Source organism: Dacryopinax primogenitus (genome assembly GCF_000292625.1).
Source record: "Dacryopinax primogenitus strain DJM-731 SS1 chromosome Unknown DACRYscaffold_7, whole genome shotgun sequence".
NCBI classification, from domain to species: Eukaryota; Fungi; Basidiomycota; class Dacrymycetes; order Dacrymycetales; family Dacrymycetaceae; genus Dacryopinax; species Dacryopinax primogenitus.
In genome coordinates this window covers 460,677-472,751 of record NW_024467204.1, presented here as the reverse complement: position 1 = coordinate 472,751, position 12,075 = coordinate 460,677, and the positions used below count along the sequence as shown (strand labels likewise).

The 12,075-nt window shown below is 53.5% G+C and overlaps 2 protein-coding genes across 2 annotated transcripts; both read right to left on the bottom strand.

Annotated features, from left to right (window-relative positions):
* Positions 1-3,750: 3,750 nt before the first annotated feature.
* On the bottom strand, positions 3,751-6,385 carry DACRYDRAFT_78548 (uncharacterized protein). The gene is made up of 9 exons (XM_040776350.1): positions 6,208-6,385; positions 5,278-6,159; positions 5,199-5,219; positions 5,002-5,150; positions 4,856-4,949; positions 4,383-4,797; positions 4,184-4,332; positions 3,939-4,118; positions 3,751-3,888 (listed from the first exon to the last, which is right to left on the bottom strand). The coding sequence occupies exons 1-9, from the start codon at positions 6,378-6,380 to the stop codon at positions 3,831-3,833; spliced, it is 2,121 nt and encodes a 706-aa protein (XP_040629569.1). The 5' UTR covers positions 6,381-6,385; the 3' UTR covers positions 3,751-3,830.
* A 925-nt stretch (positions 6,386-7,310) lies between these two features.
* On the bottom strand, positions 7,311-11,928 carry DACRYDRAFT_88435 (glycoside hydrolase family 3 protein; the record flags this gene model as incomplete). The annotated part of the gene is made up of 7 exons (XM_040776855.1): positions 7,311-7,824; positions 7,875-8,097; positions 8,260-8,691; positions 8,845-9,208; positions 10,994-11,374; positions 11,422-11,702; positions 11,757-11,928. The coding sequence occupies 7 exons, from the start codon at positions 11,926-11,928 to the stop codon at positions 7,311-7,313; spliced, it is 2,367 nt and encodes a 788-aa protein (XP_040629568.1).
* Positions 11,929-12,075: the final 147 nt, after the last annotated feature.

The following is a 12,075-nucleotide window of genomic DNA, read 5'->3' as shown; positions in this document are numbered from 1 at the left end:
GCCGGTGCCATGCCTCCTGAGTCTTCGCCAGAGGCGGACTACCCCGTTGCTGTTTTCGGCGGAATTCCTAATACCTGTGTCTTGCTGTCTGTTCTGTCCAGCAAGCCGGGCCTGCTCCGCCTCTAATTCGCGGACTGTGGAGACACACTGGTCCACGCTTGTGAGTTGACCAATCGCCAGGAACTGAACTCTGGCCTCCTCCATGCGCGCAAGGGCTTCCGGGTAGTGGCCCTGCATGCAGAAGGTTTCACCGATGCTCCGGGTGCACTGAGCCACACCGAGGCGGTTTCCAATCGCGCGGAACTGCAGCCGTGCCTCCTCCAACACCGCAGTCGCCTCCTCGTACTTGGATTGGATGTACAAGATGTCGCCGATGCTCCGAGTGCACTGCGCCGCACCGAGGCAAGATCCAATCGCGCGGAATTCCAACCGTGCCTCCTCCAACACCGCAGTCGCCTCCTCGTACCTGGACTGCATGCAGAAGATCTGGCCGAGTCTCTGGGTGCACTGAGCCGCACCGAGGCGAGCTCCAATCGCGCGGAACTCCAGCCGTGCCTCTTCCAACACCGCAGTCGCCTCCTCGTACCGGGATTGCATGCGGAAGATGTTGCCGATGCTCTGGGTGCACTGAGCCGCACCGAGGCGGTCTCCAATCGCGCGGAACTCCAGCCGTGCCGCCTCCACTACCACAGTCGCCTCTTCATACTCGGATTGCCCGCCGAAGAGGTTGCCAATGCTCTGGGTGCACTGAGCCGCGCCGAGGCGGTTTCCCATCGCGCGGAACTCCAGCCGTGCCGCCTCCAACACCGCAGTCGCCTCGCCATACTTGGATTGCACGCGGATGATGTTGCCGATGCTCTGGGTGCACTGCGCAGCACCGAGGCGATCTACAATCGTGCGGAACTCCAGCCGTGCCTCCTCCAACAACACAGTCGCCTCTTCGTACTTCGATTGCCCGCCGAAGATGTTGCCGATGCTCCAGGCGCACTGGGCATGACGGTGAAAGTTTCCGATCTTGTGATATCTCTCCTTCGCTTCCTCATATCGCTTCAAAGCCTCATCGTATTCATTTTTTCTTTTCAAGGCATCCCCCCTCAACTGAATGCACCCCGCCGCATTCTCTCTATCCTCTTCAATGTCCAGCTGCTTAAGCGCAATTCCCAGCAGATCGCTGCAATCACCCAACCCAGCAAATGTGGAAAACAAGCTGAGGAGGAACGTGGAGCTCTTCAACCTTGCTCGCGAAGTATCATCAAACACATCTCCGGACCGTTCGATCCAGAAATGCCGCAGAACGGAAAGTATATTGCTGAATTCTGCTGAAAGACACTCCACCGCTTCGCGCGAGTCTTCCCCACCTAAAGTCTCTGCCCGTTTCGTGATTTCCATAAAGAACAGCCGTATATTCGCCAGAGGTGCGGACGGGAGTTCTTGAGATTCGAGAATGAACTCTCGAATTGGCACCAGACATCGGATCCGTTCCTTCTCACGAATAGCAAGCCCGGTCTTCACCAGCACGGATCCGTGCTTACTCAACGAGGGAAGAGCTTTTGTCATCGCGGCAACCAACATCCCATCAGGTAACAAGCACAGGATCGAAAGCAGATCGGCCGCCCCAGGACTGTTCACCATAGTATGAGAGTTGAGCGACAGGCGGATGGAGATTTCTAGACTCGTCAATCGTGTCGTTCCTCCGTTGCTCATCAACGACGTCTTCTCGCTTTCATATCGATCAATCAGCTCGGCAGGCTTGGCCACTCGATCGAGAGTGGCCATCAACATGAACGCGATCGGCAACCCATCGAGCATGTTCAACAGTGTGTCAAGTTTGGAATCCTCGCTTGCTCCATGTGCAAGCCACGTCTGCCGAGACGCCGAGAGAGAGAGCGGCGTGAGGGGATCAAGGAAGAGGTTCCTCCATCGAACGGTCGTCGGTGGGTTCGATCCTCGCATGGTGATTATCAACGAGATATGTGCTGCTCCTGCGATCGTCCCCATCCAGTTCTCCACATTTGCTCCGTCTTCGGAATCCAGTGCTGTCTCGGCGTTGTCAATGACGAACAAAACGCGGCTGAGAGACGTGAGTTACGCAAGGACTGCCCGACGTGGGTTCATATCGTGCTGGAGGCGCAGATTCGCCGCCAACATACTGACAATTCCGTCACAGGTTCGCACTCCTTCGCAGCTGAGAAATATCCGGTTCGCCCCGTATTTCGTCATGATCCGTTCATCGTTGATCACCGCCGCAGCGACCGATGTCTTCTCAATCCCGCCCGGACCAAGAATTGGTATATGACAGTTTCCAGCCTCACAGAGGCTCTGAAAAATCGCTTCCACCAGTTTATCTCGTCCTTGAAAGACAACGGGCTTGGGTGGGATGGCCAACAAAGGTAGGTCCGCAGGACTGAGTTGTCGACGTCAGTGTGTTATGTATAGAATGAAGTCGAATGACAAACACTTGAAAAACAAGCGATCCATCCCTCTAAGTATTGTCAAATGATGCTGTTTCACCAAAATATGCGCTGTGCGCACCTGTTGCTCCAACATGAGCAATCGTCCATCATGGGCATTCACGCGTTCGGTGACATCAGCCACACCTATTATCTGATCGTGTCTTAGAGCAAAGATGTGTCTTTGGGCATGATAGAGCGCACTGAAAACTTGGCGATGAGAGAGTCGAGCATCTCTTCGACATTACGGACCTCCTCTTGGGCCAACTGTCGATACCGTTCGAAACGAGGTTTTTGTTCACTCCTTGATGTCGTCTTCGTAACGAGGGAGTGTATCCTTTCTACAGCGCTGCAACGATCGTTAAGCACCAGGATTACGGTCACATAAACGAACCTACTCGGAAAGCTCTACACGGAGGAGAGTTGCCTCCTTGTCCGGCGTTGGCGGTTGCATCATCCGGTCCAAAATATGGCCTTTAACAAGAGCCGCCTTCTGTTCTAATCCCTTTCGCCGTTCGCCTTGATGATCGAGGAGCTGGCAGGGTAATGAAGCCTTCTGATACGTGGAGGAGGAGAAAATAGGCATACATCGGAGATTCCTGCTAGCTTCTCCAACCCATCTAGCAGCTTCTCCTTCACTACATCGGGTGTGGTCTCGGACGATGCTAATTTCAATCGATCAAAAGTGGTGCGAACTAGTCCTATCCCTCTGTTGGAGCTACTGGGTTCCGTGCTCATTGTGTCGGAGGACGAGGGGCTCTAACGAGGAGATAACAAGATACTAAGCAATAAGAGTCGAGAGCAAGCGAAATGTCAAGTGAGACGTGGTGGTCGAGAGATAAAAGGCATCGTCTCAAGGCTCTCTCGAGATAATAGGCCTGTGTGGTATCGTCCCTGGCATGGACAAAAGCCAGCAGGCTGTACGTCGCAATTCCCGCGACTGATTGACGCCGACGGCTATGCAGATCCGGGAACGCGCTGGATCCCGAGCAGAAGTGCTAGGAGGATCAGTATCAGCGATCCCAAGTCTGACGAGGGGTGGACAGATATGGATACTGCACAAATCCTACAACGCAGCGAGGCAGGTCGCATGTGTGCTGGGCGATCAGATGAAATAAGCGCCGAAGGGAAGCGGGGGCAATTAACAGATGTGCTCGCAGAGTTGTCAATCATATCCCAAGTAGTAAGTAGGATTTCACGCCTCTCCGCTTGTCCACATTCCCCAACAGTGCCCTCACATAAATGGACTTCAAACACCACCAGGGCATCGAGGGAGTAAACAACTCCAAGTCCACAGGCTGGGAAACGTGAAAGCTTCACGTCCTTTATAATGCATATCCCAAGGCAGAATAACATATTTTTCTCTTCCTTTGTCCTCAATTACGGTCCTATCGCGTACTCTCCGGCCACGATCTGTTCTAGCGGATCGTCTTCCAACCTAGTCAAAAAGAAAATCAACAGCAGCCCGGCATATGAATGACCACATACAGATAATTCTGCTCAATTTCACTCAGAACCGTTAAGAATTCCCATAAATACGTTAGTGCAGTTTGTGACCCTGGAGGTCCTCCAGACGTTTGTTGAACACGATCGAGAAACACGCTTGCTACACGACGGATCTTTGCCACGAGTGTTGGACCATTCGCGGCAACAGCTTGGATAGGGATGCTAGATATGAAGAACGAGGTTGAGCTTCTCGAAGAGGGGGGGGGATAACGATGACGATGGCATACCTATGCAGTACTTGCAGAAGGTCTTTGGCGATCGCGTCCTGCTCGTCAGCGTGCTGTGCCTTCAGTTGCTGTTGCCTCACTGCATCATCCGATGCGAGCTCTAACCGGAGTTCATGACGAAATCTCTCGATCAGTGAACGCACCAGTTGCTGTGGTCCCTTTAGCGCATGTTCACAACTAGAGGAATACACACACGTACTTGAGTGACATACATATTGGCCTGCAGTACGAGGAAAGGGTTGCGCGCCTCTGCGCTACCCGAGCCCCGATTCGTGAGGAAGTCCATCAGATCGCTTCTTGTCTGCTCGCTCTGGCTAAGGCCAAGCAATTCTCCCAGATCTCCGTTCCGGACTCGGACATCAGGCCCTTCACCCGGCTTTCGCAGGCGCAGATGAGGCGGCACGTCATCCAATACCGACATGACTTGGTCATGCAATGCCTCTACCTCCTCCAACCGGGCCTGGGCGAACGCGCCTGTCGGAGGAACGCGACGGTCGGCGTTGAGTATAGAAAGTAGATAATCGAGGACGATGAAAATCCGTGTGGTGTAAACAAGACCAGAGATGATGGAAGTCGTACCAGGCGGCTGGATGCCTACGCCAGACAGGGTGATACTACGAGTGAAGAGTTAAGTCAATATCCCAGTTAACGACTTCCTGAGAAGGAACTTACTATTCATCATCCACCTCGATTGGGAGGTGCGCCGTGAACTCTTGGCTCGTCAATCGACCCGGCATTTCTTCCGCATCTAGGCTACTTTGCATTGCTGTATGGCATCATTAACGAGGTGTTGAAAATAGGTTCTGGAGCTCACATACCACCATACAACAACCAGATCAGCCTTGAACGCACCTCTCGCTCAATCGGGTCGCAGGCATCGTAGGTCCGCTCGTCGTGCATGCGCGCTTTGAGCGCGATATGGACTGCTTCATTATATGCGCAGTCTGAACGGCGCTTATTTCCGCAACTTGATCTGGGGTCAGTGGCTAGTATTTTCAGAAGGAACTATACAAACCAATCTAAATATCGTGCATCGCTGGCCATCATCGTGAGTGAATATAGCGTAACGGACGTCACGAGAGGATCGTACTCACAAGAACCGGATCGCGACAAGCATGCTCGGACTTCTGATCGGCGCATCGACCGTTATATGTCGACTTGCTTCATAACACGCCTGAGCCAGCCTCCTCACCTCCAGTCTGCTCATAGGCAAATAGCTTCGGGGCACTTGGGTGACCGTTCTTGCAACCGTGCTCATAACTAGGGCAAAAAACAGGCTGTCCCTTTCTTCTCTTCTACTCTCGAGATCTGCCCAAAAGCTGGGTTTGTGCAGGAAAGGCGTAAGAGGGTAACAGAAGTCGAAGAACAGCTGTAGGATAAGGATGACCTTGTGCCTTGGGTAGATGTCCGATATCCGGTGTTGACGGTTGTAGTGGTAGTCGAGGGGAGGATACAGCAGGGCTGCGCGGGAAGGATCGGGTGCGGGAGTACGGTCACGTTTGGAGTCTGGGGGTTGGGAGGGCGGTTGGGAGGGATGCGGTCGTGTGGAGGGGAATAGTGGTCCGCCCTGGACTTGAGTCTGGGGTGGTTGGGGAACACCCCGTGCTTGCACGGGAGGCTGCATAGCCAAACTGCTGGTGTAGCTGTCTGTTACGCTCGGACTCGGCGCATAAGGGAGGGCGAACACCGGCAAGTTACTTGCGTCTGCTGTCGGGGAGGTCGCCCACGCCAAGCTGGACATGCCGATCTGGGCTAGCGCAGTGTTTGGAGACATGCCTTCGAACAATACAGAGGGTGAGTCGGCCATTGGGGTATCAAGCTGCGGTGGAGGCGCAAGTGGGGAAAGAGAGGAAAGGGACGTAAGGGTTGCTGCGGCTTGAGCGGCAGCCGTTGATGGGGATGACGGCGGGTGGGTGGATTGAGCGGTAGCGGCGGCAGCAGCAGCCTGCTGCCGTTCAGTTAGTCGCCTTAGATATCTGATATCACTATTAGTAAGATCTAGAACGCTGGATCAATTTACGTACAAGTACGGTGGCCCCCGTTTCTTCTTGATTTTATCCTTCCCGTCTCTTCCCACCTCCACGTTGCCTGCAACGACGCTGCCTCTCTCGCTGCTGCTCCCACATTCAGCACTGACGCAATGGCCTTCACCTACTTTCCGTCGTGGAATGTAGTCAAATGTGCATGCTACGTTCATCGCGCGACATTGTTTACATGGGGCATGATTGAGGCTCGAGCTTGTTGATGCTTCTGAGGGGCCTAATTCGGTTTGATCAAGGACATCTGTGTCTTGTACGCAGCGTACTTTGCGCTCACGACATGCATCGCAGCCTGGGTCACACGTTAATCCTCAGACTTTAACGGGGTCTGAACATAAGACTCACTGCGTACTCGTTTCTTCCTGTCTTCAGCCTGACCGTCCATGTTGCAAACAGTCCCAAGTGCTGTTCACTCCCCTTTTTATTATCTTGGGCGCTTCAAGCTACGTCAAGCGGTGCGATTCGCATATGCGACAGAAGAAGAGAGACGTTGTCGCCAGCAGATGGCGGTCAGAGTGCAACTGTGAACAGCCGGCGGACCGTCGACCTCGGGAACGTCAGGGACCTTCAAGTTGACCGGCGGCGGAGGTGGAGATGCGCTCAACCAACCTGGGCAGTTCTTGGGAATTCAATTCTTCGGGTATCTGTGGTATGTGCACCGCAACACGTCATTGCTCAAAAGATGTTGCACGAGGCGCTTTTCGGCAGACAAAGATTAGGTGAGGGCCGTGAGAAGAGTAACTCAGGGTATGTCGTACAGTACTAGCCTCATAATTACATTCTCCCCACACTGATCTTTCCCTGAGAAATCTAGACTGAGGTCCTTTAGACCACAACATTTTAAGACGTACTTTTCCCTCCAATTCAAATGAGTAGAAACAAGGTAAGACTGAGGAGGCGCAACGGCGTATTAGAGGAACACCGACAATCCTGTCAACGCTGACCGACAATTACCCGATGAAAACGCGCGAGATGCGGGGGTGTCGGCAAACACTCAACAACGCATCTCAGTGACGTAGACAACCGTGTCATGAATAGACAGGCACACCGCCTCATTCATTTTTTTCTCGCATACCCGGCCCAAACGTTCACATTCCCGTCCACTGCAGTCTGTTTCCCAACTCGACCGTTCCCCGAAGTCTGACGTCTCTTGTGCTTGCCCTGACCAGAATCTCATACTTCCCCTTCTCGGCTCTCCACTCCGCGTGTCTCTCGTCCCAGTATCTGAACGCCTCTCTGTCTAGCTTCACGCGCGCGCTAGTACTCTCCCCGGGCTTGAGGAATATTTTAGTGAAACCCTTGAGCTCGCGTGGGACCTCCGGTAATGGGGGCGAGAGTTCGGAGACGTAAACTTGAACAACTTCGGCTCCATACACAGCACCAGTGTTAGTCACCCGTAAAGGAAACCGTGAAGGCACCCGATTCGCTGATGGGCGAAAGTGCCAACGAAGCAGTAGGACAGCCCATACCCGAAAGAGAACAGAGTCTCGACAGAGGACGTGTTTGTAACCAACGTAGATGCCTTCTGTGTAATAAACTTTTCCTGGTGTGGGGGTAGTGATTCCAAACGACTCGTATGTGTTGCAGTCTTCCAGCCGCTTCCTATTGGGCACGAATTACCACCCTATTCTCAGGGAATAAGAGTGACATACGGGAACGTAACAGCAAGCTTCCCGCTGGGGTTGACTTTCCCAAAAAGGACATCCGCCAGCCCATGGCCTAGCTCATTTCCCCCAGAGAACGCCTGTACAACGGCTGGTGCCTGGTCGAGCCATGGCATTGACACCGGTGTCCCGGATTGGTTCACGACCACCGTATTAGGATTCACGGCCAGCACGGCGGAAACAAGGGGATTGATGCTTCCCGGAAGGCTGGCTGACTGGTAAGTGCTTCCCACGGATCAAGACCAACACCCATACTCAACTGTTTTCCTGTCAAGGCCCTCAGACTCCCAATCCGCATTTAGACGCAGGATCATGACAGCGACTGTGAAACTCTTCGGCCACTTTTATGACCGGAAAAAGGGTCCGTGCTCACCGTCGCACGCTTTAGCCACCTCCACAGCCTCCATGATCGCCGTGGACTCCTCGAGAGACGGGATTGCACCTAACTTGAGCGTACCAGTAAACGCCACAGGTCCATGTCCCGCCCTTTGGCTACTCAGATGCATGCGAACTTTGATCTCATACTGCTTCCCTTTCTCCATATGCTGGACTAGATTGCGCTTTTCCATGGAACCTTGGCCAAAAAAAGTTTCCCCTGGAACGTAGGCCTTGTTGTTATCAATGAGCAGCTCGCCGTTCAGGAAGAGATTAGCTTCCCCAACTGAGGTGAGGCCGAAGAGCCATGGGCCAGAGACGGTAGGCGTGAAGGTAGCCGAGACACAGATGTAAGGTATCGGTCCAACGAGGTCGAGCGGTATCCCATCCATCAGCATGAAGCTTGACGACTGCCGTGTGTTACTCTGAACTCCATCCAGGCAAACATTTTAATCACCTTGGTCATCATCACCCAGTCGGGCTGGATATCAATCTTCTCGGCCTTGTCAAACCAACCCCCATGGTCCACCTTACGATCCCAGCCTTGTCCTCGTTGAAGAACTCCAGTTTCAGGCCTCCTCACCAATATATATGTCGATATTCGGCACAAACCGAAATGCAGCCGCACCCATCGCGTACTTCACCTGTGCCCCGGCTTCCTCCGCTGCTTCCCAAATGCCCTGCAGGGGGGAAACACGATACGACGCGTTCACTTCGGCACTGCCTCCGCCCGAGATCTGGGCAGTGAACGCGTTTGGCCCGATGACGGCGATCTTCTGGCCCAATTTTGGGGCCAGCGGCAAGACGGACTTCGTGTTCTTCAGCAGGACGATGGACGAAGAAGCCGCTTTACGCAGGAGTGCTCGCAGCTCGGGCGTATCCACTGATTCTTCTGGTGCATCGAATGGAATGCCAGAGCGGACAGCATAGTTGTGCAGCTTGAGCACCTGCACCATATCAGCTCCTGATCAAGTTAGATATCATTCGGACGTACATTACGAACTCGCTCGCACGTATACTTGAACGACTTCGGCGCCGGCTGGCTTGCCTGTGTTCGTTGTGTTCACAGAGACGACAAGATTCCCAACTTCACTGATAGAGGAGAGGACAAGGTCGGAGTATAAGAAAGTCGTGTATGACAAGCCATGGCCGAAAGGAAACATCGGAGCTATTGAAAGGGCGTCGAAGTGCTTGTAGCCAACAAAGATATTTTCGGAGTAGTAAGCCTTTCCTGGTGTTGGGCTCTTACTGCGAAATGAGTTGTACGTCGCGCAGTCTTCAATTCTTTTCCTGTAACCTCGGTTATCTTCAACTCACGCAATAAGATCGAGTTGACGTACGGGAACGTGACTGGAAGCTTGGCATTTGGGTTGACCTTCCCAAAGAGCACATCCGCAAGCCCACTGCCCAGCTCATTTCCCCCATAGAATGCATGCAGGATCGTGGAGGCCTTGTCGGCCCAATGCATCGAGACCGGTGCCCCGGACTGGGTCACGATGACTGTGTTAGGGTTGGCTGTCAGGACGGCCGAGATAAGGGAATTGATACTTCCTGGCATGCTGGAAGATGGGGTCAACTGGGTTCCCAGGACGTAAATGAGAACTTACTCAATGGTATCACGATCGAAGCCCTCGGATTCCCAATCCTGACTCAATCCAACAACCGCAATTGCAACTTCCCACAGGTTAGTCTTGCTCAACGGAGGAATATTAGTTCGCGCACTATCCGAAGCCTTAGCAACCTCCACAGCCTGCTCGATGGCTTCCTCCTCTTCGAGAAAGGGGATAGCCCCAAGCCTCAGCGAGCCGGCAAACGACAACGGCGGGGGAGCTTGTCTCTTCTCGCTAACATGTAGTCTCACCTCGAGCTTGTACTCCCTCCTTGGTGAAGATATGGAACCACCTTCCGCTGTTCCTTCGAGCCCAGGCGGAGGAACGCTTCGCCCGGAACGAAGGAGCGGTTGTTCTCGATTAGGAGGGCACTGTTGAGGAACATGGTGGCTTCACCCCCTGAGACGAGGCCGAAGAGCCAAGGACCAGATTGTGTAGGCGTGAAAGTGGCCGTTACGCGGAAGTAGGGCGTCTTGCCGATGATGTTCGTGGGTATGTCGTGGACGAGTATGAAGTTAGCTGACTAGAGCACGTCATTAGGATCCAAATACGTGAGAGAAGGGGCCAAAAACATACTTTGGTAGTCGTTACCCAATCCGCTTCTCCTGAGATCTCCCCAGCTCCATCAAACCAGCCTCCATCGCTGGCCATGCCACACCTTACCCGTCTTCTCCTCGTTGAAAAACTCCAACTTTAAGCCTTGCTCTCCCAAATAAGCATCGATGCTAGGCACAAACTTGTATGCCGCGGCTCCCATTGCGTACGTCACTTGTGCGCCTGCCTCCTGTGCGACTTTACGGATCCCCTGCAAGGGTGAAATGCGGTAGAACGCGTTAACCTCCACGCTTCCTCCACCAGAGATTTGGGCTGTAAACGCGTTTGAACCGATGACGGCTATCTTCTGGCCTGGCTTTGCAGTAAGCGGGAGGATAGAACGGTCATTTTTCAGAAGGACGATAGAAGAAGAGGCAGCTTCGTGTAACAATGCTCGCAGTTCGGGGCTATCGATCGCATCCTTTGGAGGGGCGTCGAAAGGTATGCCAGAGCGGACCGCGGAGATGTACAAATTGAAGACCTAGAAACCGGTAAGAATTCTGCAAGATGACAAGAAACAACCCCTACATTCCGGACCCGGGCATCCACGTCTTCCGAAGTGAGTTTCCCTGCTTGCAGCGACCGATTCAGTGGTGGACCCCTCATCACTCCAGGTCCTGGGAATTCTACATCCAAGCCTGCTTTCACACTCTCCACGACCGAGTATACGCCGGTCCAGTCGCTGAGAACCAGGCCGTCCCAGTTCCACTCCTTGCGCAGGATGTCTTGTAACAAGTTGGCGTTCTCGCTCGCGTGCGTTCCGTTCACCCGGTTGTGTGCCGTCATGAGGCATTTTGGGGGAGCATGCTTCATCACGAGTCGGAAGGGCTCGAGATATACTTCCCGCAAAGCGTGCTCAGGTACAACACTGTCCACTGAGTATCGTTCATATTCTTGTTCATTGGCCACCTGCGATTATTTTCAGTGACGCCTCGGAGGGATTGACAAAGACTGACAAAATGCTTCAGACAAGCGGCCACTCCCCGTTCCTGCAATCCTTGTACATGCGCCGCTCCCGCAAGACCGCTCGAAACCGGATCTTCGGAAAAACACTCAAAGCTCCTTCCTCCGAGCGGGTTCTGGTGCATGTTTACTGGAGGGCCTAGCAAGATGTGCGCCCCTTGCAGACGGGCTTCGTCCCCCAACGCACGGCCGACAGAGCGGATGAGGTCGAGATCGAAGGAGGAAGCGAGGCCAGCAGCGCACGGGAAGCAGGAAGCTTGAGTGCGGTTGAAGACTGTACATGATGGGCATGAGAAAATGATCATGGCAGGGAAATCGAGCTGCTCACACTGGATACCCCTCACACCATTCGGCCCGTCGGAAACGCGGACACTGCCGATACCAGCATCTGGGTGTCCTGCTAGATGCCAGAAATTGGCAGCAGAGAGAAATTTAACTTTGTCTCGTATGGACAAGCTGGAGATCGTTTGTTCGACGTCGATCTCTTTGGAGATAGTCATGCTGAACCTGCCAGGGGCGTCTAACTCGTTTGATGGGTGGGGGGGTATTCGGAGGGGTGAGGACTATCGTCTTTCACACCAATGCTATTTATAAGGTTGCGAAGTGATAGTAGGAACGCCTGCATGATGGACGTCTTCTACCAATGA

What these genes read in the sequence shown, in the direction of transcription:
- DACRYDRAFT_78548 (XM_040776350.1), bottom strand. Translation starts at nt 6,380, where the DNA reads ATGAACGTAGCATGCACATTTGACTACATTCCACGACGGAAAGTAGGT. An exon ending in GATCTGGTTGTTGTATGGTG is followed by an intron (nt 4,950 to 5,001) that starts GTATGTGAGCTC and finishes GATGCCATACAG; the next exon opens with CAATGCAAAGTAGCCTAGAT. An exon ending in GAAATTGAGCAGAATTATCT is followed by an intron (nt 3,889 to 3,938) that starts GTATGTGGTCAT and finishes CTTTTTGACTAG; the next exon opens with GTTGGAAGACGATCCGCTAG.